At 44.7% G+C, this 25,050-nt stretch overlaps 1 protein-coding gene across 1 annotated transcript in view; it reads left to right on the forward strand.

Annotated features, from left to right (window-relative positions):
• LOC126471254 (guanine nucleotide-binding protein G(f) subunit alpha) overlaps positions 1-25,050 on the forward strand; it is a 59,644-nt gene that overhangs the window by 781 nt on the left and 33,813 nt on the right. The window contains exons 2-3 of the mRNA XM_050099372.1: positions 21,692-21,764; positions 23,861-24,035. Coding sequence (XP_049955329.1) covers positions 21,692-21,764; positions 23,861-24,035 — 248 coding nt within the window. The remainder of the gene's footprint in view (positions 1-21,691; positions 21,765-23,860; positions 24,036-25,050) is intronic.

Genomic DNA, 25,050 nt, shown 5'->3' on the forward strand with positions numbered 1-25,050 from the left:
TAATTCCTCTATTAGAGTGTAGCAGTCTTTGGAGACATCTTTTACATAAAATAATTAAAAAAAGGCAACACACTGATATGCTGAGTAAAGAACCTAATTTTTCTTGCTTCATACTTGCATATATCTGCCAGTATATCAGCATTTAGTAAAAACATCTAACATGTGGTACCTGAAATCTTTTCATTTGTTGCTGTCTTATGGGATAATTTATTCGGGGGAATACACTATATACTGAGAAAATTTTGTCCTGAAAAATGTGAACAGTAGGATATTTTGTAAAGTTGATAACAGATTGGTATGCAGAGTCTTTTTCAAAGAAATCTGACATCTGAACTGATAAATCCATACATTTACTCTTCAATGACGTTTTCAATACATGATATATACAGATAATCAGTTGCATAAAGTTTATTTGTAATAAGCCTTGACCAGGTTTTAATACCATTAGGGGTAGCTTCTTCTGAAGGAATAAAGTCACAATACATTAAAACTATATGTGTAAATACGAGCTAAAATGCTCAAGTCAAATAACAGAAATCATAGATGAAGTCCTCCATGGAAAACAGCAAGAATTATTACACAGGTATGGCTTGTTATAAGAACAGACATTGTACTTGACGCTGAATTTCTGTTCTTATAATAAGCTGTACTTGAGGAGTAATTCTTGCTGTTTTGCATGGCAGACTTAATCTATGATTTCTGGTATCTGACTTGAGCACTTTCACTAATAATATTTGGAAATGAAATGAGCGTACGGCATCGTTGGCCGGGAGGCCCCATTCGGGGATGTTCGGCTGCCAAGTGCAAGTCTTATTTCAGTTGATGCCACATTGGGTAACTTACGCATTGGTGATGAGGATGAAATGATGATGAGGACAACACCCTGTCCCCGAGCAGAGAAAATCTCTAACCCGACCGGGAATTGAACCCGGGCTCGCTCGCATGGGAGTCGAGCATGTTACCACACAGCTAAGCAGGTGGACATAATATATGCTTATAGTTTTGACAAAAAATGTAACTTTATTCCTTCTAAAGAGATGCCCCCAGTGGGTTTGTAAACTGGTCAAGACATATTACAATAAACTTTCTGCAAGCGAATGGCTGTATACATCATTTATTGAAAGTTTGTTTATGGTTGCTGCCGTAAGCCATGTTTAAAATTATCTTCAATGACACTTGTGACTACTAATTGAACTGCACAATTAGGTAGTCAACTGCTGAGTACTGAGTAGTACAACTGGAAATGAAGACCTGTTTTTCTGGTGGGTTTTTAATGTAAGATTTAAGATATTCTTTATGCTCACTTTATTAAAAAAACTGAGTAAAGAAAATACGTTTGATATCACTCAAGCAAAACTGTTGTTGATTGTGGTAAGATGTAGCAGCTGGTGTACAGTGCTCTCCAAATGCAAGGAAAATATCTGGTTTCCACAATTGCCATTTGTTGCAGCAATTTATCTGAATAAAGTTTTTGATAGAAGATACACGCAAGTAATCTAACATTGTGCTACATACAATAGGATTTGTGGTGAAAACTTACCAGTAAATTCTCCTGAATTCACCTTGAAGTTGGCCTTAGTCATTGTGGATTATGAAATGTGTGAATAATCACTTTTAGTGAGGTGAGATCACCTATAAAGAATAAACTTGTTGGGGGATGGCTTCAAGGCATGATCTCAGTGATTATTATAGTGGGAAGGCCACTGGTTGATCTTGAGACAGCCCTGTCTTTCACCATAGTTGCAAATATAATATGATTGGAAAAAGGGTAGTATCACAACAGAACAAAGCTGTTCTTATCACAAAACTAGCTGTGTTTGTCCATTGTGGAGGTAATAGGAAATGTGTTGGCACAACAGTCTTCATTCAAATGCTGAATAGAAAGAAGTTTTCTACTCTTGCACAAATTACTTCAGAACTTGCTAGTGCTCCAGGTGTGCAAGATTCACACAGAATCAATTAACGACAGTTGCACAGTATAGGTCTGCAAGCCCCAAAAAATGTTGAATGAACTCTAATGACTCACTCCAGCTGTCATGTCAAACTATGGTGCCATACTTGTATTTTGAATCCACAGCAGTGTATTAGGGTGATATTTTCAGTTGAACCCATACAATTGTATATTCTTGTTGCTGAAAGTAACACAAAGACAGTAACTTGGTCTGATAATATGACTCTGAACAAGAATAAGGCTGTGGGAAATGAGGACTGAAGTGGGTTCTGTTCAGATTGCCTTCTCTGTGTAGAAATCCGCATGTTTGTCAAATGGCACTCTAAACAGTCACACCTGTCATTTGTCCACAATGTCATTGAACAGTGAAAGCTGTCAGATTCTGGTCATCATAGTAACATCCAGTTACTGAGGGGCCATGATGTTAGGACATGCTGAAGCAAGACTCCTCCAAAAACGCTACGTCATGCAATGCAGCATGCCTGAATGGCATTGCCATGCCTATTGTGCCCACATGTTACACAGCTCCTCCTCAACCTATGAGAAGACGAGTGGGTAGGATCTCATCTTTGTTGCTGGAAGGAGGTACACCATAGATGTGTTGTGACTTCAGTATTAACAGTTTTTTGTTCATCACTTTCAGCCCCTCTTCTTTCCCTCTGTACCTCAGCAGCAAGGTGACGGCAGATAGCAGGGGGAAGGGGGCGGCACACTGACACATTAGGTAACTTGTTTCTCTGAATTGCCATGTGCCCTGATATCTTTCAGAAGGACGCCTTCTTGAGCTTTTGTAGGTGGAGAAGGGTGTCCTGCATATTCTGGATTACTATAGTTTCTGGGTACAAGTGCTGTAGAGATTGGAGGGCCCTCAGGGCTTTGGAGATGAAGAGGCAATTGGCAGTCTGAACAAATTTCATCTGCTCCAGTGCCCTCAAGATTCTGCATAGAACACAGTGACTTCTCTAGATACGCAGAGCAGCCACTATTTTTAGTTCCTACTGAGTAAAAAAGGAGCGCTGTGTCAGTGGTTACAAGAGGGCATTCTGAGTAGGCATGGCGATTTCCACATGGAGAGACCAGCTGGGGGCCAGCAATGCAAAAATGTTGGTAGAGCAGAAAGGTAGCAAGATTGTGGAACTAGCAGGCCAGTTACTACAACCCTGAGCTAAAGGCTTTTTTTGGTGTATGTGTTTGTAAGCGGTGCTTTGGCAAAGCAAGAAGACACTGAACTTGTATAAATACCCATCATTTTTAGCCAAAGGGATCTCAGCTTGACAGCACTATTTAGAAAGGGAGAACTACACCAGGCACTTTAGCTACATGGATCCGCCAGAATCCACCACGAGACCTGATTCCCACCAACAATGCACTGAGTACTTGTTCCAAGCCCATCACAGTGGACATAGCGCCTTCTGGTTGATAGGTCACCTCTAGACTGACTCCACCCACAGCCAGTCTTCTGCACTGAGGGGGAGCTTCTTTACAACCTATGCCTGGGTGAGCATAGCAATGCTGTACACCAACGCTCACAAGGGGGACGAGGGGGGGACGCCACTACCGTGGGTGGTCTACTGTTACCAGAATCACGGCGGGTCTCCACGTCTATCGGCACGTGCTCATCGTGTTGTTGAGGTGGTACACGTGTGCCACGGACTCCACATGCCACCATTCACAACCCCACCACACAGGTGCTGTACGACTGCGCTCCTAAGTTGATGCCTGTTTTCCATTATAAGAATCACAGCGGATCTTTGCACCATCTGCGCTCTGTGTGTGCCTGCCCTAAATTGCAGGCCCAAGCTAAGAATGTACTTACATACTACTGACTCTGCATGTCAGCATTCCTGCCCCATCACTGACGTCAACCCGGCCACTGGCCACCTGTTGCATCAGTGCCGCTGTGCTCACTGCTGCTAGCACGCACTGGGGAGGGGGGGGGGGCGGGTGTGGTGTTGCTGCTGCAGAGCATCGCTACAAGAATTGTAGTTGCTTGCTAATAAAATGTATGACTATTAATGGCGTTTCCTTAACAATTACCAGTCACCTTTCCGATGTCAACCCACTGCCTCGCCGGCCAGTGTGGCCGTGCGGTTCTAGGAACTTCAGTCTGGAACCGCGTGACCGCTACGGTCGTGGGTTCGAATCCTGCCTCGGGCATGGATGTGTGTGATGACCTTAGGTTAGTTAGGTTTAAGTTGTTCTAAGTTCTAGGGGACTGATGACCACAGATGTTAATTCCCATAGTGCTCAGAGCCATTTGAAACAACCCACTGCCTCAATTCAACACTGCCACCATAGCGGTTAACCACCCACAACCTTTACATTGTTTTGTCTGATGAATTAACCGTCACTGAGACGTATGTCTGCAGCTGGACGCAGCACCACGTTATTGACACAGCTGTTCTATATCTACATGATTAATCTGCAATCCAAAATTAAGTGTGTAGTAGAGGGTTCATAGAACCACCTTCAAGCTTTTTCCCCATCATTCCACTCTCTAACAGTGCGTGGGAAAGAGGAACGGTTAAATCTTTCCATGTGGGCTATGATTTCTTTTATGTTATTATGAAGATCATTTCTCTCTATATAGGTGAGCAACAAGCAAATATTTTCACACCCTGAGGAGAAAGATGGTGATGAAATAACATGAGAAGACCCTGCTGCAACGAAAAACGCCTTTGTTTTAATGATTGCCACCCCATGTCGCAGATCATATCCGTGGCACTCTCTCCCCTATTTTGCGACAATACAAAACGAGCTGCCTTTCTTTCTTTGAACTTCTTCGATGCCTTCCGTCAACCCTATCTGATGCTGATCCCACACCACACTATAATACTCCTGTAAAGGGCAGACAAACGTAGTGTAAGCAGTCTCTTAAGTAGACCTGTCGCATTTTCAAAGTGTTCTTCCAATAAATAGCAGTCTTTGCTTTGTTTGCTCCAACATATGATTTATGAGATCGTTCAATATAAGGTATTCGTAATTGCAATCCATAGCTAATTAGTTCAATTTACAGCCTTTTGACGTGTGTGATTTATCTTGTAGCTGAAATTTAGCGGATTCCTGTTAGTACTCATGCGAAAGACTTCACATTTTTCATTATTGAGGATCAGTTGCCACTTTTCGCAATATACAGATTTTTGTCAGAATCATTTATTAATTGGTTTTGATCAGCTGATGACTTTAGAAGATGGTAAATGACAGCATCGACTGCAAATTACCTAAGGGTGATGCTCAGGTTGTCTCTTAAGTCGTTTATGTTGATCAGGAACAGCAGAGGACCTATAACACATCCTTGGGGAACGAGAGATATTACTTGTGTTTTCCTCGATGACTTTCTGTCAGTTACTACGAACCGTTAGCACCGAGAGTTACAATGAGGTGAGTGGACGAACTGTTTCGTTTCCCTTCTCCTGTTTTAGTGTTAGGGGGAAATAGATTCAAGGTGGGACTCCCATCGTAATCTGAAAGTAATATTTATGAAGCCAGAGGAACTGACTGATTTGTCGCAATTTCTTGGCAATACTAAGGAGCACTATTTTCAGCCAGTGCGTTGCTGTCAGTACAACCTACTAGACCACAATCCACCAAGTGTGTGTCGAAATCGGTGGAGAGCTTCACAGAGAGCAGAAGTTACTCATGATATGCTGTAAGATGTAAGTCAGTATCCTATGGTTGGAAGTGTTTAAGCGATTAATTTTTCTTTTTGCTCCTGTTCTTAGTGTACTTGGTTGTGGACTGAGGATAAAGTTTCCACAATGACAGTCTGGGACGCAGGTTGTTTCTGGACAGGAGGCGATTCAGTCATCAATAAATCAGGTAGCTCAATTGAAGGCGGAGATGCACAGACAAACAGATAGGGCATCATCCAGTGTGGCTACTCCATTGGTGCGCCCAGCTGCCGCTAGTTTAGTTACGCCCTTTTCTGGCAAATCAACTCAGGATGTACAGTGAGCTGTAAAAGTAATGGGACAGCGATATGCACACATACAGATGGTGGTTGTATAACATACAGAAGGTATGAAAGGGCAGTAAATTGGCGGAACTGTCATTTGTAGCCACGTGGTTCATGTGAAAAGGTTTCCGACGCGATTATGGCTGCACGATGGCAATTAACAGACTCTGAACGCGGAATGGTAGTTGGGGCTAGTCGCATAGGACATTCCATTTCGGAAGTCGTTAGGGGATTCTGTATCCCGAGATCCACAGTGTCAAGAGTGTGCCGAGAATACAAAATTTCAGGCATTACCTCTCACCACGGACAATGCAGTGGCCGACTGTGGGACGTAAGACGAACGCGTCTGTTAGTGAAGTGCGGCGAAATCTGGCGTTCATGAACCATGGCAGCAGACGGCCGACGCGAGTACCTTTGCTGGCAGCAGTACATCGCCTACTGTGTCCCCCTAGGCTCGTGACGATATCGGTTGGACTCTAGACGCCTGGAAAACCGTGGCCTGGTGATAGGAGTTGATGGTAAAGTTCGAGTGTGGCGCAGACCCCACGAAGCCATGGACCCAAATTGTCAAGGCACTTTGCAAGCTGGTGGTGGCGTCAAAACGCTGTGGGCTGTGTTTACGTGGAATGGAGTGGGTCCTCTGGTCCAACTGAACGGATCATTGGCCAGAAATGGCTATGTTCGGCTACCTGGAGACTATTTACAGCTAACCATGGATTTCCTGTTCCCAAACAACGATGGAATCTTTACGGAAGACAGTGCGCCATGTCACTTGGCCAGAAGTATTTGAGACTGGTTTGAAGAACATTCTGGACAATTGGAGCGAGTGGTTTAGCCACCAAGACTGCCCGACATGACTCCTATCGAACCTTTATGGGACATAATCGTGAGGTCAGTTTTTACACAAAACCCGGCACAAGGGACACTTTCGTAGCTATGGACGGCTATAGACGCATCATGATTCAGTATTTCTACAGAGGACAGGACATCCAACAACTTGTTGAGACCATACCACGTCGAGTTGTTGCACTACGCTGGGGAAAAGGAAATCCGTCACGATAATTGGAAATATGCCATGACTTTTGTCGCCTCAGTGTACAGGGTGATTATAATTAAAGTTTCAGTTTCAAAACACTGTAAAAAGAAGAACTATTGCTCAGAATGACGTCTAATCTGAACAGCATATTAGTAGCTCAGGGGAAAACATTATGAAAACAAAAACAAAACTAAGGAAAATTTTCGCACTAGATGGCGCTGTAGGCGTCATAAGGTAAATGAGTTCGACTAAAAAGACAGATGCATCGCAATACGCTCCATGAGTTGCACATTAAACCAATCGTACTATGCAAATTTGGCGTTCAACAGTTGTGGAACTGTTAGTGATGTAAGCCCATTCATCATGGCGGGGTCGTATCACATCGGATAGGAAAAATCGGTTTTTAATTGTTCTGAGGTCAAAACCTGCATAAAAAGCAGAAATGACATCGTATTTTAACTGCACTGAGGCCGAAAATAAGAATGTAATCAGTTTTTAACTGTCGTTGGTTTGGCGCAAGGCATGCTCAATATGCCGCCCACCGTTTTCTGCAACTAATTGAAATAGAGGAAAAGCATGTTCCACAACAGATCGGAATCACTGAGGGGTCACGCTCGGAATGCGTTCTGCAATGCGTACATTCATTTCACCTACGTTTGGAATCGGAGAACAGCATCTTCCGTATAACACCAGAGCCAGAAGTCAGTCGGATTAAGATCAGGTGATCCGGACGGCCAGGCTGTAGGGCAATGGCGACTGATAATTCTAACATTTCCGAAATGCCTCTGCCGCACCGCTTCAGTGGGTGCGCAATGTGTGGAGGAGTGCCCTCTTGCATAAAAATGATCCTACTAACTCACCCACGTTGTCGAAGGGTTGGAATGACGTTGGAGCGTGAAAGACTCTCATAGCGTTTACCAGTGACGGTACTGGTAACATGATCTGCGGGACCTATTTCCTCATTTCATTCATTACTGTTCCATATATTGTCTGTCCTTCGAGATGGAAATCATAATTCCATTATCATAACTGATTATCATTGATCGGCCGGCCGGGGTAGCCGAGTGGTTCTAGGCACTACAGTCTGGAACCGCGCGACCCCTACGGTCGCAGGTTCGAATCCTGCCTCGGGCATGGATGTGTGTGATGTCCTTAGGTTAGTTAGGTTTAAGTAATTCTAAGTTCCAGGGGACTGATGACCTCAGAAGTTAAGTCCCATAGTGCTCAGAGCCATATGAACCATTTGATTATCATTGATCATCATTCCATGGCTTTTTATTGTCCATTTCCACGCCAGCAAGAAATTCTAGAGCAAATGTTTGTCCTCCTGGCGGGTCAGCGTCAAGCAACTCCTGAACATGGGAAATCTTGTAAGGGTAGCAATGCAGGATGTTTCATAGAAAATTATGCACCGTGCTCACAGACATGTCCAAAGTTTCGGTAATTTCGCGTGCACTGTGTATCTGCACACCGCCGCTCGATCTCTCGTGCTATGCTGTGGCCATATCTTCCACTGACGTCGGATCAATTGTTCCTTCCCCCCCCCCCCCCCCTGACACATTGCACTTAAAAAGAAAGTGTCTTTTCGAATTCGTAATCATTTTCTCCAGACCACTAACAGACATCGGACCAATACCTTTTTTCACACCCTTGAGCGTCCGGAACTCTTGCACAGCTTGTGATGCACAGTCACCGTTCGTGTAAAAGAGCTTTACCAGCAGCACGCAATACTGCATTGAGAGAGTCATGCCGAGCGTCTTAAGACTCAGACTGAGGAACAGCCAAGTACCCTGAGTCTTTTATTTTGGATATTCTGCCGCTTACAGTACCATCTAGTGATAAAATTTTCGTTAATTTTCTTTTGTTTCCGTAATGTTTCCCCCTTCTTCGATAATATTACTTTCAAATTTGACGTCATTCTCAGCAGTGGTTCGTGTTTTACAGCGTTTTGAAAGTGGATCTTTAATTTAATCACCCTGTATTAGCTGGAAGCAGCAGCAAAGACTAGGTGTTGGAACAGATGAACAAATGGCTCTGAGCACTATGGGACTCAACTTCTGAGGTCATCAGTCCCCTAGAACTTAGAACTACTTAAACCTAACTAACCTAAGGACATCACACACGTCCATGCCCGAGGCAGGATTCGAACCTGCGACCGGAGCAGTCTCGCGGTTCCGGACTGTAGCGCCCAGAACTGCTCGGCTACCCCGGCCGGCGAACAGATGAACAGCTGTTGCAAATGGCTAAGTTAAGATTGACAAGGGGGCAAAAGCATTTGTCAGATATAATGAAGAGTCGAGAAGTGCACTAACATATGAGCAATTAAGACAAGGTCTCCAGCATAGCTATAAGTAGTAGAATAACGTGAAGTTTTTCTGGGAACATTTATGTGGACTATTACAGAAGTACAGTGAATGAGTGGAAAGTTTCATTGCTATGGTAAGAAAAGTCAATGTACATACTTACTAGTTAACGGGAAGTGATGAAATGAATAAAACTATCTTCCAGGAGGCCGAGCGTAGAGTACTAGATGCCTTGCTGAGGGGTCTGCTGCCTGATATGTCTAGAAGGGTTTGGGCAGGTATGCTGAAAGACCTGAACACTGCCAGCAGGATAGTAACGAGGCTAAAGTAAATAGAATAGTGACAGGGTTGCGAAGAACAGGCGAAGTAATTTATCTACTGACATAAGGCATTACAGGTGTGAGTCTTCAGGGCACATCTAGAGGCAACACTGCCAGCCACAATTTGAGATGTGTGATGTGGTTGGGCACTGATGGAGGGATTGTGGAAATAAGGGAAGGAACGGACAATGGCTAAACAGTCAGATGTTAAATGCAAACGGTAAACATAAGACCGCCGAGTGGCGTTCCCATTAAATTTTAATGCTACAGAGATGTATGTAGAAGTATAATGTGGCACAGTAGGAGTTGTAAGTGGTAAAGAACATAAACGTTTGTCGGACACAGGGGCACATGTGTCAGTGGCAAGTCTCGACCTTACAGGCAGGAAACAGTTAAACCCACCGAGATGTAGTTTGTGTGGAGTGGGAGACAGATGTGGAGTCACTAGGTTCGGAAGTATTGAGTTTGCAGGAGTATGAGAAAGTAGTGCCTCATGTAAGTGAAAGTTGCTGAGCAATCCTGGGACTAGACTTTCTGTTCAAGCATCATGCCAAAATTGTCCTTCGACGATTATGGTGGAACTCACTTCTTGATATCGGTCACTTTCCACAATGTTTGGCTCCCAAAATCGTGTGCTACGTTCCCTCCAGATGCGAATCCGTCGAGAATCATTCTCCAAACCAAACCGGGACTCATCTGTGAAAATAACATTGGCCCACTGTTCGACCGATCAGGTGGCATGTTGACGACTCCACTCTAGACGTTCCCTTTTGTGAAGACGCGTCAGAAGTACACATACAGCAGGTCTCCGACAATAAAGGACACTCTCCTGAAGCCTTCTGTACACCATTTGCTACGATACAACAAATACAGTGGACGCTGCGACGTCAGATGCCAGTTGCCATGCAGTACTAGGCGGGACTGTCGTTTCCTTACAACCAACGGTCCTCTCTTTCTGATGTCACACGTGGTCGTACTGGTCTTCGGGGTACAGTTTCGGTCTCGATACTCTGTCAACACATCCGAGAAAGAACAGAACGATTCACATTAAGCCATCGGGTGACATCAGCTTGCGACTGTCCTGCTTCCAGTCTTTCTACGGTCCTCCACGGCAGGCAGTCTGGTAGGCGTCTTCTCTGTGCCATATTGCACCGTCTGTGACTGTGGGTGTGGGACTACATAGCAAATATTACCCCATCGGTAGGTGCCCTGACATCATCGTTGACGAGTGGTTATCCGTCGACTGGGATGCTGTCTTCCGTGCAGAATACGATCGTACAGACACCTTTGACAGTTTGTATGATTATGTCGTGAATTAGACAGAAGATGGGGAAGTAGGGGTTTAATGCTTTAATTTTGGACGTCAGTATATTCTGGTTCAGTGGAGGGCTGGAGTTGTCTGTTAACATTTGTGTGATAGAATCACAACAATAGAATGATGTACTGAATGCATCGCGATGTTTTTACACAGAGAAGTATTGTACATGTATAAGAAACCAACATTGAGCGAGTATACCCATCAGTTTCAATAATTTCGGCACCAGTAAGAGAAAGCTAATCAAAGGATTGTTGGTAGCGAGTTTAGACAGTTTGGACAAAGATGATTTGGGCATGTCATATGTGGGACATAGTCATACACAAGTCAACACTACAGCTGCGTTAAATGCAAAGGTGGAGCATTTGAAGGGAACAGAGTCTGTAGAAATGAAGAAACTGTTACTGAAATCTGAAGATACCTTTAATCCTCAATTCCATTACCAGGACACCCATAATGCAACATAGAATTCCAACAGAAAACGAAGCACCTGTATATTGAAAACCGTATTCTGTACCTTGGCATTTGCCCGCAATTATGGATGGCTTCATTAACTAACAGCTGAAAGATGACATAATACAGGAGAGTGCTAGCCTTCGGGGAGCAGCTGTCATTGTCATACCAAAAAATCAGTGGTTGGAACAAAAAAGTACAGATTTTGTTGCGAATATCGACATTTGAATAGTAACTCGATAACAGATGCATACCCGATACCAAACACTACGAAAACCTTCAGTAACTTAGGGCAGTACCAGTAATTCTCTATGATAGATTTAAGGAGTGGGTATCATCAATTGGAGGTGGTTCCAGGGGACTGGCCAAGGACAATGTTTCCAGTCCCCTGGGGGTCATTACCAGTACTGATGAATACCATTCAGGTTAAAAAATGCACCAACGCGTTTCATCGATTGTTAGATGGAGTATTGACAGGGTCTGAAACCTCGTCAATGTATAGTGTACCTTAATGATATAATTATGTTTTCAACGGACATGAAGGAATATCGACAATGGTTCAGGGAAATTTTGAGGACATTACATTTCACACACGTTATGTTAAATGGGGAAAAGTGTCATCTTCCCTGGAAGACGTGAGTTATCTCAGACATGTGATTAGTTGGGAGGGTGTCAAAATGGGCTCCATATTAATATAAGCAATGCGGGATTTTCCGGCTCCTAAGACAAGCAAGGAGCACAATCGTTCCTGGGATTGGCCAATTATTATAGAAAATTCGTGAAGGTTCAAATGGTTCAAATGGCTCTGAGCACCATGGGACTTAACTTCTGAGGTCATCAGTCCCCTAGAACTTAGAACTACTTAAACCTAACTAACCTAAGGACAGTACACACATCCATGCCCGAGGCAGGATTCGAACCTGCGACCGTAGCGGCCGCGCGGTACCAGACTGTAGCGCCTAGAACCGCTCGGCCACCCCGGCCGGCAATTCGTGAAGGAATTTGTGGATATTGTAGATCCCCTTACGTAGCAGTTGAAGAAGGGTGTAAAATGCCAGTGGTCAGCGGAGTGTCAAGCCGCATTTGAGTGGTTGAAAGGGGCTTTGACATCAAGTCTAGCGTCGATATTTCGGGATTATGAGAAGGTGTTCTTACTATCAAGTGACCCTTCCAACCAGATACAGTGGTGTGTTTTAATTCAAGTAACCCATAGGGAGGAACATTCTGTGACATACACTAAGCTGCTTGTGAGATAATTAATTATTCTATGTAATATTATAGGGGGCAGGGAACTGATGGGTGCTTGTGATGGTTAATGCTTTTCAGAGTTGTAATAGTTCATGTTTGTTGCGTGGAATGTTTTCGTATTGTGTGTGTAAATTGTATGTAGTAGTCCACGTGTTCTGACTCAGTGGAATACCACGGGTAACTTATACACTCCTGGAAATTGAAATAAGAACACCGTGAATTCATTGTCCCAGGAAGGGGAAACTTTATTGACACATTCCTGGGGTCAGATACATCACATGATCACACTGACAGAACCACAGGCACATAGACACAGGCAACAGAGCATGCACAATGTCGGCACTAGTACAGTGTATATCCACCTTTCGCAGCAATGCAGGCTGCTATTCTCCCATGGAGACGATCGTAGAGATGCTGGATGTAGTCCTGTGGAACGGCTTGCCATGCCATTTCCACCTGGCGCCTCAGTTGGACCAGCGTTCGTGCTGGACGTGCAGACCGCGTGAGACGACGCTTCATGCAGTCCCAAACATGCTCAATGGGGGACAGATCCGGAAATCTTGCTGGCCAGGGTAGTTGACTTACACCTTCTAGAGCACGTTGGGTGGCACGGGATACATGCGGACGTGCATTGTCCTGTTGGAACAGCAAGTTCCCTTGCCGGTCTAGGAATGGTGGAACGATGGGTTCCATGACGGTTTGGATGTACCATGCATTATTCAGTGTCCCCTCGACGATCACCAGTGGTGTACGGCCAGTGTAGCAGATCGCTCCCCACACCATGATGCCGGGTGTTGGCCCTGTGTGCCTCGGTCGTATGCAGTCCTGATTGTGGCGCTCACCTGCACGGCGCCAAACACGCATACGACCATCATTGGCACCAAGGCAGAAGCGACTCTCATCGCTGAAGACGACACGTCTCCATTCGTCTCTCCATTCACGCCTGTTGCGACACCACTGGAGGCGGGCTGCACGATGTTTGGGCGTGAGCGGAAGACGGCCTAACGGTGTGCGGGACCGTAGCCCAGCTTCATGGAGACGGTTGCGAATGGTCCTCGCCGATACCCCAGGAGCAACAGTGTCCCTAATTTGCTGGGAAGTGGCGGTGCGGTCCCCTACGGCACTGCGTAGGATCCTACGGTCTTGGCGTGCATCCGTGCGTCGTCGCGGTCCGGTCCCAGGTCGACGGGCACGTGCACCTTCCGCCGACCACTGGCGACAACATCGATGTACTGTGGAGACCTCACGCCCCACGTGTTGAGCAATTCGGCGGTACGTCCACCCGGCCTCCCGCATGCCCACTATACGCCCTCGCTCAAAGTCCGTCAACTGCACATACGGTTCACGTCCACGCTGTCGCGGCATGCTACCAGTGTTAAAGACTGCGATGGAGCTCCGTATGCCACGGCAAACTGGCTGACACTGACGGCGGCGGTGCACAAATGCTGCGCAGCTAGCGCCATTCGACGGCCAACACCGCGGTTCCTGGTGTGTCCGCTGTGCCGTGCGTGTGATCATTGCTTGTACAGCCCTCTCGCAGTGTCCGGAGCAAGTATGGTGGGTCTGACACACCGGTGTCAATGTGTTCTTTTTTCCATTTCCAGGAGTGTATGTTGACAAATCTGTACAAATTTCGAGGTGCACCGCTCGCTTGGTAGCACATGCGAAAAGAGCAATATGTGATTTCTGCATTTCTCTTCCCACTTTGATGAATAATGGTCCAGAAAAGTCTATCACCATGACAACAAATGGTTTAGTAGGCGTAGCTCGTTCCTATGGCAGTGGTGCTTCAATTTTTTGCCCTTGTGGGTTATTCAGGATACACACGAAGCAAAAGTGTCGGACTCTTTCTATTGCCTGGCGCTCTCTGAGGATCCAGAATTCAGTTCAGAGTTAGGGAAGTACAGAACGAACGCCAAAGTGAAGGGAGCGGATGTGTGTCTCTCGAGTTACCAATTGTGTGAAACGGTTGTAACTGTCAAGGAGCACTAGATGTTTTTGTTCCCTGTCATGGATATCGCACTGCAGTCGACCCCCTAGGCGTATCAGTCCGTCTTCCACGAAAGGGTTGTACCATGTGGTCTTAGACTCTCTGGTCAGTGGTAAGTTATTCTGAAGTGTCTGTAGTTTTCCGGCGAAGGATTCTCTCTGGACTACTCGTATCCAATACATTCAGGCAGCGGATCGTTCAGTGGTCATAAGCTCTCCCGAATATTTCTCTTTCTGGCGAATGTTGTATAGAAACGGAGAGACCATGCTCCAGTATGGATGAGCCTCTAGTACGACCCGTATTTAGATAGGTTCATGAGGCTGGTCGGTGTAGATATCAACAAATCTTGGCTGTGGTTTTTCTTCGTCTTCTCCTCATGAGGCAGTCGGTCCACTGTCACCGTATCAGATGGCCAACACTCAGGAAGAGGTGTAAGACAAGGCTCTGAGTGAGAGACAATCTGTTAATTCTTTGGAGGAATACCTCTGACTTGTTGATATTTGTCGATGTATTTTCTTCTGTGACAGGAACTGAAGTTGTTGTTAGTACACTCTGTCATTACTACATTTTCAAGGCACAACACTTTTTGGTGCGGAAACCCGGGACGGAGCAAGCCGAGAAGAACAGAACTATAAAGATGAGCAGGAGAACAGGAGTGGGCACGCATTTCTCGTAGAGCGCAGAAACGTAAAACTACAACACTGTAATACTTTTGGAGTACTAGCTACCAGCAGGCTGGACTGTGTCGAAAGAGTTTGCTAAGAGGAAATACTTGCCTAGTGTTGATTTTAATTTGGTTATAACTGTTGGTTTGGTGTTACCCATGAGCATTTGTTATGAATAGTGGTAAGACTAGTCTTTTGGGTGGCCGAGATGTTCAATGGATGACAATGGAGATTCTTTTGGACTATAGCGCACCTGTGAGAATAATGGCAAAGTGCCATTAAGCGATTTATGTGTGATGCTAAATAGAGGATTTAAGCAATTTACGGCACGGCGAAGCTTTGTCAGTGGTTACATGGATTAGTTGGAGTCAGTATTAGCATTCGAATTCTGTTTTGTGTAATTTTGTGGAGAATTTATTAAGACAATTTACTGTTAAATAGTTGTCAAGGGATGTTCAAGTGGAATTAACAATTTGGTAACAGTATTCTCTAAGTCTGTAAGTGGACTTTTGAGGAAGTTACTGACCATGTATAGATGAGTATGCAGTCAATGAACCCCTTGGTTAAAACTAGTTAATTTTAAGGAAAAGTACTTATTCAATCTGTTTCTGGAATCGATGTTACAACTACACCATTATGATCCTGAAGGAAAACGAGCCAGGACAGTGTGGCAATCGCCAGGTTCTCCTATACCAAAAAAGGTGAAAGTTGTTCCACCTGCAGGGAAAGTGATGGTGATAATACTTTTTTGAGTATAATTACCAGCATGCAGTTTCCCCTCACACTACCTGTTACAGTAGCAAACTAAACGTTAGTATTGGCTAAACTGAGGAAGCACATTGGAAGGAAACGACCAGAAGTTTCTTGGACTGGATGGCAACTGCATCATGACAATGTACGACCTCATGTTGCAAATCAAGTCATGCCGTTTCTGGCTCATTTCAACATTACCAGTGTACTGCATCCGCCTTATTGCCTCGATCTTGTACCGTCAGTCACTAAAGGGAAAGCTTTGGGGCATTTGATTTGAGAACTCTGAAGCAAATACTCAAGAAATGTGAGGCGATTCTCAAGGACCTGTCAAAGAATGGCCTGCACCATGTGTTTGAGGACTGGCAGAGACGCTATAAAAAGTACATGCAAGTGGGAGATGAGTACTTTGAAAGTGATCATGTAACACGAAGTCTGCGCTGCTGACCACTAATACGTCTCCATTGCTGGTGCCTTCCTTATGGACACAATTTATCATCCAGACCAGAAGCTTGACACAGGCAATTGAGAAGCATGGTTATACATACTACTCGCTGTTCTCGTACCCTGCCGTTTACGTAATCTAAAATCATACTGCACGTTGTGCTGCAGTGATTTGACACTGAACCCGAATGTGAGGGTAAGTGTGTTGCAAATCCCGGCCCGATCACCCAGATTTAGGTTTTCCAGTGCCTCTCTAAAACGATTAAAATGAATATTGAGATAATTCCTCTTTACAAGATTTTCCTCCCCATCTTTCTCCTATCCAAGCTTATGCTTTGTTTGTAATAACCTCGTCGTCGACGGGACGTTGGAACCTCATCAAAAAAATGGCTCTGAGAACTATGGGACTTAACAGCTGAGGTCACCAGTCCCCTAGAACTCAGAACTAATTAAACCTAACTAACCTAAGGACCTCACACACATCCATGCCCGAGGCAGGATTCGAACCTGCTCCGTAGCGGTCGCGCGGTTCCAGACTGAAGCGCCTAGAACCTCTCGGCCACTCTGGCCGGCTGGAACTTCATCATCCTCCCTATTTCCTAGATTGCCATCTCAGTGCTCTGAAACAAGCGCTTTCTAAAATAAAGGAGTGGTTTGATTTTTGTGTGGATCATCTGTCGCCTAAACTCCGGCTAGAGGCCAAGGACTTGTGGAATACCCTAGTCTAAATAACGCCGCTGTTTCGGTTGCCAAAGATGGAGCAACAAGCTGCTAGATATGTGGCGACTTTATTTGGATAATTAGTGTACTATGAAACACCTACACTGCGCAAGCCACCTTACTGTAGCAGAGGGGACTTCCGTGTATCGTTGTCACTTTCCCCCTTTCCCGTTCCAGACATGAATGGTGCACCGTATGATCGAGTGCTGGCAAGAATCCACGTGAGATCAAATCCCTCTAGTTTCACTTTCAAGGTTTCTTTGTAGGATATTGGTAGGAGAAAGCAATATATTGCTTGACTCTTCTAGGAAAGTACAGTCACGGAACTTTAACACTGAAGCACACTGTGATGCACAACGTCTCTCTTGCAGCGTCTACCACGGCGGTTGGATGAGCATCTCCAGACTACGGCTTTGTAAGCCATCTCCTTCGTGGGTCTATTACAGTTCCTGAGAATTCTTTAAGCGAATATCAAGTCTGCGAAGTGCTTTTCCTAGGGTTAATTTTACATGGTCGTTCTACTTTAATCCGCTCCATACACCTGCTACCAGGTATTTAATGTACACTGAAGAGCCAAAGAAACTGGTACACCTGCCTAACATCGTGTAGGGCCCCCGCGAGCACGCAGAAGTGCCTCATCATGACGTGGCATGGACTTGACTAATGTCTGAAGTAGTGCTGGAGGGAACTGACACCATGAATCCTGAAAGGCTGTCCATAAATTCGTAACAGTACGAAGAGGTGGAGATCTCCTCTAAACAGCACGTTGAAGATATGCTCAATAATGTTCATGTCTGGGGAGCTTGGTGCCCAGCGGAAGTGTTTAAACTAGGAAGAGTGTTCCTGGAGCCACTCTGTAGCAATTCTGGACGTGTGGTGTGTCGCATTGTCGTGCTGGAATTGCCCAAGTCCATCGGAATGCACAATGGACATGAATGGATGCAGGTGATCAGACACGATGCTTACGTACGTGTCACCTGTCAGAGTCGTATCTAGACATACCAGGCGGCTCTTATCATTCCAACTGCACACGCCCCACACCATTATAGAGCCTCCACCAGCTTGAACTGTTCCCTGATAACATGCAGGGTCCATGGATTCATGAGGTTGTCTCCATACCCGTACACATCCATCCACAGCTTGAACTGTCCCCTGCTAACATGCAGGTCCATAGATTCATGAGGTTGTCTCCATACCCGTACACGTCCATTCACATGTTTCCAGCCATCAACAGTCCAATGTCGATGTTGACGGACCCAGGCGGGACGTAAATCTTTGTGTCGTGCAGTCATCAACGGTACATGGGGCCTTCAGCTCCGAATGTCCATATCGATGATGTTTCGTTGAATGGTTCGCACGCTGACACTTGTTGATGGCCCAGCTCTGAAATCTGCAGCTATCTGCGGAAGGGTTGCACTACTGTCACGTTGAACGTTTCTCTTCAGCCGTCGTTCTTGCAGGATCTTTTTCCGCCCGCAAATGTCGACGATTTGATGTTTCACCGGATTTCTGATATTCACGGTACACTCGTGAAATGGTCGTACAGGATAATCCCCCCTTCATCGCTACCTCGGAGATGCTATATGCCATCGCTAGTGCGCCGACTAATAACACTACGCTGAAACTCACTTAAATCTTGATAACCTGCCATTGTAGCAACATTAACCGATCTAACAACTGCGCCAGGCCTTGTTTTCTTATATACGCTTGCCGACCGCAGCACCATATTCTGCCTGTTTACGCATCTCTGAATTAGAATATGCATGCCTATACCGGTTTCTTTGGCGCTTCAGTGTATGTGACAGCTTCCAAAGATTGTTCGGTAAAGATGGGTCTTTCTGCCTACTTATCGCAATACATTATATTTTTTAATGCTTAGTGCCAATCCCTCGCCAACCGTCGATCGTCTGCAGCTATTCCTTCATTGATTTATGATATGGTTGCATACAGCAGCATAATTTGGGAACAGCTTCATATAGCTTCCGCTATACGTCACTAGGTCATTTGTTTACATTGATGAACCAAAATATGATGACGACCTGCTTAGTAGTGTGTTGCTCCATCTTGGGAAAGCAATACTTAGACAGTTATCCTGCCAGAAGATGTCATCGCCGTAGGGGAAGACTTCAGACACGGAGGAATATTGGTGGTCCACAATATTACCAACATAGTCCACAGCTATCATGCTGCCTTCGATTACTACCACAGGTCCTATGGAGCCCAGGTGAATGCCAAAAATCGTTCAAATGGCTCTGAGCACTATGGGACCTAAGATCTGAGATCATCAGTCCCCTAGAACTTAGAACTACTTAAACCTAACCAACCTAAGGACATCACACCCATCCATGCCCGAGGCACATTTTGGCAACCTGAGGAAAGACATGCATGGATGTCGGTTCCAGTAGGACTAGTAAGTGCAAGAGTGGGTGCGATTTGTGGAGCAGTCAGTTTCCGACCGCGCTCTTCGAAACAGGAATTGATCGCCTCTCCTCCCAGTGGAGTAACTGTCTTAACGTGTGTGGTGATTACTTTGAATGACATCATTTCATGGTCACGTTGTGGCGGACGTTTTACATTTGACTAGCTCTTATAATGCTGACGCCACAAGCTTGCGTCTGTGGCGCAGTGCATCCTTCAGCCATTCGCTTGGATGACAGCTAAGCGGGCTCGATCGTCGGCCTAATGTATCAAAAATGTGAGTCATCTGACCAGGTGACACGTTTCCATCGATCCACGGTCCGGTCTCAAAGAGACCGCGCCCACTGTAATCGCAATTGACGAAGTCCTTGGATCAACATGGGTACATGTAGGACTGGTCTGCTGCGGAGCCCAGTTTTCAACAATGTGCGCTGCACGGTGTGCTCGGAAACACTTATGTCTGCCCTATCGTCAGATGCGACAGACGGCCGCCCATCCGACTTTACAGAGCGGGTAAGCCTCCCAGTTGCACGTCCTGTGTTGAGTTGTGGACCTCCAACGCTTTGTCGCCTTCTAGCGTTTCCCCCCTTCTTGAACCAGTTTCCAGAGACGTTCACGAAAGTAGCTCGCTAACAGCCGATGAACTTTGCCGTTTCCAAGATGCTTGTTTCCAGGCACGGAGACATAACAATCTGCTTTTTGTCAGATTCACTTATACCAGTGGATTTTCCCCCATCTGCGGTCACATCGTCGCTGGAATGATTCCCCATTAGTCCCTGATCCGCTTATTTGCTTCCGTTACCACGTTACGTTCCTGAAACGCCACCAGGTGACGTTTAATTTTGCACTGGGCAGTGGTCATAATGTTTTGTCTCATCACTGTATATAGTGAATAGTAATGGTGCTATTACACTCACTATGAGTGCGTCCCAAGTTCTTTTCCGCCTGCAGATTTCTCTCCCTTAGAAATGAAGTACTCTGTTATATTTGCAAATTTTGAAGGAATTCTTCAATCCAGTCACAAAGCTGGTCTGCTACGTCGTATGCGCGTACTTTGTTTATTACACTACCGTATGGAACTGTATCGAACGCCATCTGAAAGTTACGAGGTACGGCATCAAGTTGGGTGCCGGCATCTACTTCCTTTTGGGTCTCGTGAAAGAAAGGAGCGAGCTAAGTTTCACACGATTATTGTTTGCGGAATCCATGTTGTTCTTACAGAGAAATTTTTCTATCTCCAGAGAGGTCATCCGAGTACAAAACGTATTCTAGAATTACACAGCAAACTGACGTCAGCGATATACGCCTATAGTTTTGAGTGCCTGTTCGACGAACCTTCTTGAAAACGAGAATGATGTGCGCGTTTTATCGGTTAGTAAGAACGCTTCGCTCCTCCAGACGATTGTTAGAAGATGGGCAGGTTCTTTCACATGAAGTAAAGGAATTTAACTAGTACTGGACGCAGTTGTAGTTGCCCCTCTTTAGCTAGAAAAAAGGAGTTTGTGTGGTAGATTGTTGACCCGAGACAAATAGGAATCCGTGAAGATAAAATCTGCGGCACAGAAAAACATAATATTTGTTGAAGGAAAACTGCTTATATTGGTGTGTTCTTGCACAAAACCGAGCCATGTGGGGTCGTGATTGAAGCATTTACATGGTACACAGAAGGAGACGGGTTGAAAATCCCGTGTCGCCTTCCAATTTATGTTTCCTGTGGTTTCCCTAATTCACTCGAGGCAGCTACCGGATGATTCCTTTGAAAAACACACGGTTAACTTTACTTCTCTGTTTTCGCCTTATCTGAGCTTGTGGTCTGTCTCTAATGACCTCGATGTCGACGAAATGTTAAACCCTAATCTTCTTACTTTGCTCTCGTTGCCGAGAGGACTAGTTACGGATTTATTCGCGATTAACAGGCCACCGCTCTCTTTTTTATAACTTTTTACACTCTTCCTTGCCCTCCTTATGTTTAAAGTCATCAGTTTTATGAAAAACATGTTTTTGCCACTGACTGCTACTGAAAAGTACAGGCAGTTTTCAACGTTTATATTAGTGTAACTAAGATGTTATTGCCACTGAAAATCTGTAAAACGTAATAATTTTTGTTTTCTGATTTGTATCAGGAACTGGAGAGTCTGGTAAAACAACAATTTTAAAGCAGATGAAAATTCTTCACATCTCGGGATATACTGTGAGGTATGTTATACAATGTGTTTCCTAAACTGATTAACCATTTCATGCCTGATTATTTATTCACAAAATCTGAAACCTTGTGAGTAAGCTACAGTTTCAGAACATCGTGTATATTGCATAAACACATAAAAATCATTGGATAATGGTGGAAGTACTCAGCTGAACGAGAAAAATTGTGGTAGGACTAAAACCTGTGATTCGTAATAAAATAGGAGAAGCACACTGTTGTATCTTTAACATTTTGGTGCTTTTAAAAGAAGTAGAAACAATCACTGTTTTCGAAGATTTTTGATGTCTCATAAGAGCAATTTGTTAAAAGAATATTGTAACAGATTAGTGAAGCAAGGGCCTATTTGTATATTTAACTTCCCATTTTAATATCTCATACTGAGACTTATACTGGGAGTTACAAAAAGGTACGGCCAAACTTTCAGGAAACATTCCTCACACACAAAGAAAGAAAATATGTTATGTGGACATGTGTCTGGGAACGCTTACTTTCCATGTTAGAGCTCATTTTATTACTTCTCTTCAAATCACATTAATCATGGAATGGAAACACACAGCAACAGAACGTACCAGCGTGACTTCAAACACTTTGTTGCAGGAAATGTTCAAAATGTCCTCTGTTAGCGAGGATACATGCATCCACCCTCCGTCGCATGGAATCCCTGATGCGCTGATGCAGCCCTGGAGAATGGCGTATTGTATCACAGCCGTCCACAATACGAGCACGAAGAGTCTCTACATTTGGTACCGGGGTTGCGTATACAAGAACTTTCAAATGCCCCCATAAATGAAAGTCAAGAGGGTTGACGTCAGGAGAGCGTGGAGGCCATGGAATTGGTCCGCCTCTACCAATCCATCGGTCACCGAACCTGTTGTTGAGAAGCGTACGAACACTTCGACTGAAATGTGCAGGAGCTCCATCGTGCATGAACCACATGTTGTGTCGTACTTGTAAAGGCACATGTTCTAGCAGCACAGGTAGAGTATCCCGTATGAAATCATAATAACGTGCTCCATTGAGCGTAGGTGGAAGAACATGGGGCCCAATCAAGACATCACCAACAATGCCTGCCCAAATGTTCACCGAAAATCTGTGTTGATGACGTGATTGCACAACTGCGTGCGGATTCTCGTCAGCCCACACATGTTGATTGTGAAAATTTACAATTTGATCACGTTGGAATGAAGCCTCATCCGTAAAGAGAACATTTGCACTGAAATGAGGATTGACACATTGTTGGATGAACCATTCGCAGAAGTGTACCCGTGGAGGCGAATCAGCTGCTGATAGTGCCTGCACACGCTGTACATTGTACGGGAACAACTGCTTCTCCCGTAGCACTCTCCATACAGTGACGTGGTCAACGTTACCTTGTACAGCAGCAACTTCTCTGACGCTGACATTAGGGTTATCGTCAACTGCACGAAGAATTGCCTCGTCCATTGCAGGTGTCCTCGTCGTTCTAGGTCTTCCCCAGTCGCGAGTCATAGGCTGGAATGTTCCGTGCTCCCTAAGACGCCGATCAATTGCTTCGAACGTCTTCCTGTCGGGACACCTTCGTTCTGAAAATCTGTCTCGATACAAACGTACCGCGCCACGGCTATTGCCCCGTGCTAATCCATACATCAAATGGGCATCTGCCAACTCCGCATTTGTAAACATTGCAGTGACTGCAAAACCACGTTCGTGATGAACACTAACCTGTTGATGCTACGTACTGATGTGCACCGAAGTCAGCATTACCTTCCTTCAATTGGGCCAACTGGCGGTGAATCGAGGAAGTACAGTACATACTGACGAAACAAAAATGAGCTCTAACATGGAAATTAAGCGTTTCCGGACACATGTCCACATAATATCTTTTCTTTATTTGTGTGTGAGGAATGTTTCCTGAAAGTTTGGCCGTACCTTTTCGTAACACCCTGTATAGGAGTAGAATCGTTTACATTATTTTGTGTCACTCAATGTTTCTGTTATACTTGTCGTTGCGCTATGTGCAGTGTGTATTAATCGTAGCACTATTGACATTCATTGCGACTGGGTCCAAGTAACAAAGTAAACGTAACGTACTCATCATACTTCTGTGCAGTGAGCGACGTGAAAAAGTAGCGGAAATTCTGCAGAATGTTCACGAATCAATTTATGACATCGTGAGAAACATGAGGCTCTTGAATCCACCACTGGATCTGGAAAATTCGAACAACGAAAAGAGTTTAAAATATATAGTACAACTTGGTCCTGATGGCCCATCTACTTTTTCTGAGGTATGTATTTTTATAGTTATCTTTGAAGCCAAACGTGGAGAGCATTCTTTATGTTATGTGAACTTAATTATCTTGAAAACATGTGTTACGTGGCTTACGCACCAGAGTACGTTTTGATCAGTGTCATATTACTAACTAACAAATATATTAAATTATTACAGCTGAGGTTCTCTACTTCTAGATTGGAATACAGTCCATTTGACATAATACTCAATGGTAACTGCGTATATTTTGCTGCAACAGGTCAGCAATATCGGATGGGAGTGTAAGTAGGTAATAGGCTTTGGGATTGTTTCAAGCGGCCTCAATCATTTCAAATATCTGCAGAGGCTACAAGAAAGGGGCTGGCATAGCGTGTGCCTCCCCGGATCAAACAGAAATTTCAGCACAATCATTACTTTTTTAAAACGACAGCAACTCAACTCACCACTTATCACTTTCAACGTCACGGTTTATAATAAAGAGTTACAATTACGGAAAATGTTTTACAGATGTGCATCTACTTAGTCTCAGAATTTGGAAAAGAATTTGTATCTTGAATTACATAAAAAATCAGAACCAATTGTTCCCGGGACGACAGGCAGCTAATTTACCTGCAGCAGCTGCCAACGGGACGCTAATGTTTTTGTTCCATGGGCGTAGCCGGTTGCTGTAAACTGAGCAAAACAATACCGTCAGCATGACTACATACTGCTCTCTCACATATAAATTTAAAAGTGGCTCGAATTGTTTCTGCAAGGGACACTTCAACCGTGGATGTAATCATGTGGCGAAAGTATGCGATGACTTTCTGTGACACATCTCGGTCAACGTTAATCCTCGATGTATCACACCACATGATGACTCCTTTGACCAACTGAGAGAGGCTCTGAGGAGCTATGTTTAGTGGATGTTACACGTAGGAGACAAAATAATTTACAAATGACAATGTTTACTTGTTATTCCCATGAAAGACTGATGTTTGATACCAACGTTGGCTGAAGAAGCAGCGTGTATTCCCTATCTTGTTCCTTTC

The sequence above is a fragment of the Schistocerca serialis genome, chromosome 3 (genome assembly GCF_023864345.2).
Source record: "Schistocerca serialis cubense isolate TAMUIC-IGC-003099 chromosome 3, iqSchSeri2.2, whole genome shotgun sequence".
NCBI classification, from domain to species: domain Eukaryota; kingdom Metazoa; phylum Arthropoda; class Insecta; order Orthoptera; family Acrididae; genus Schistocerca; species Schistocerca serialis.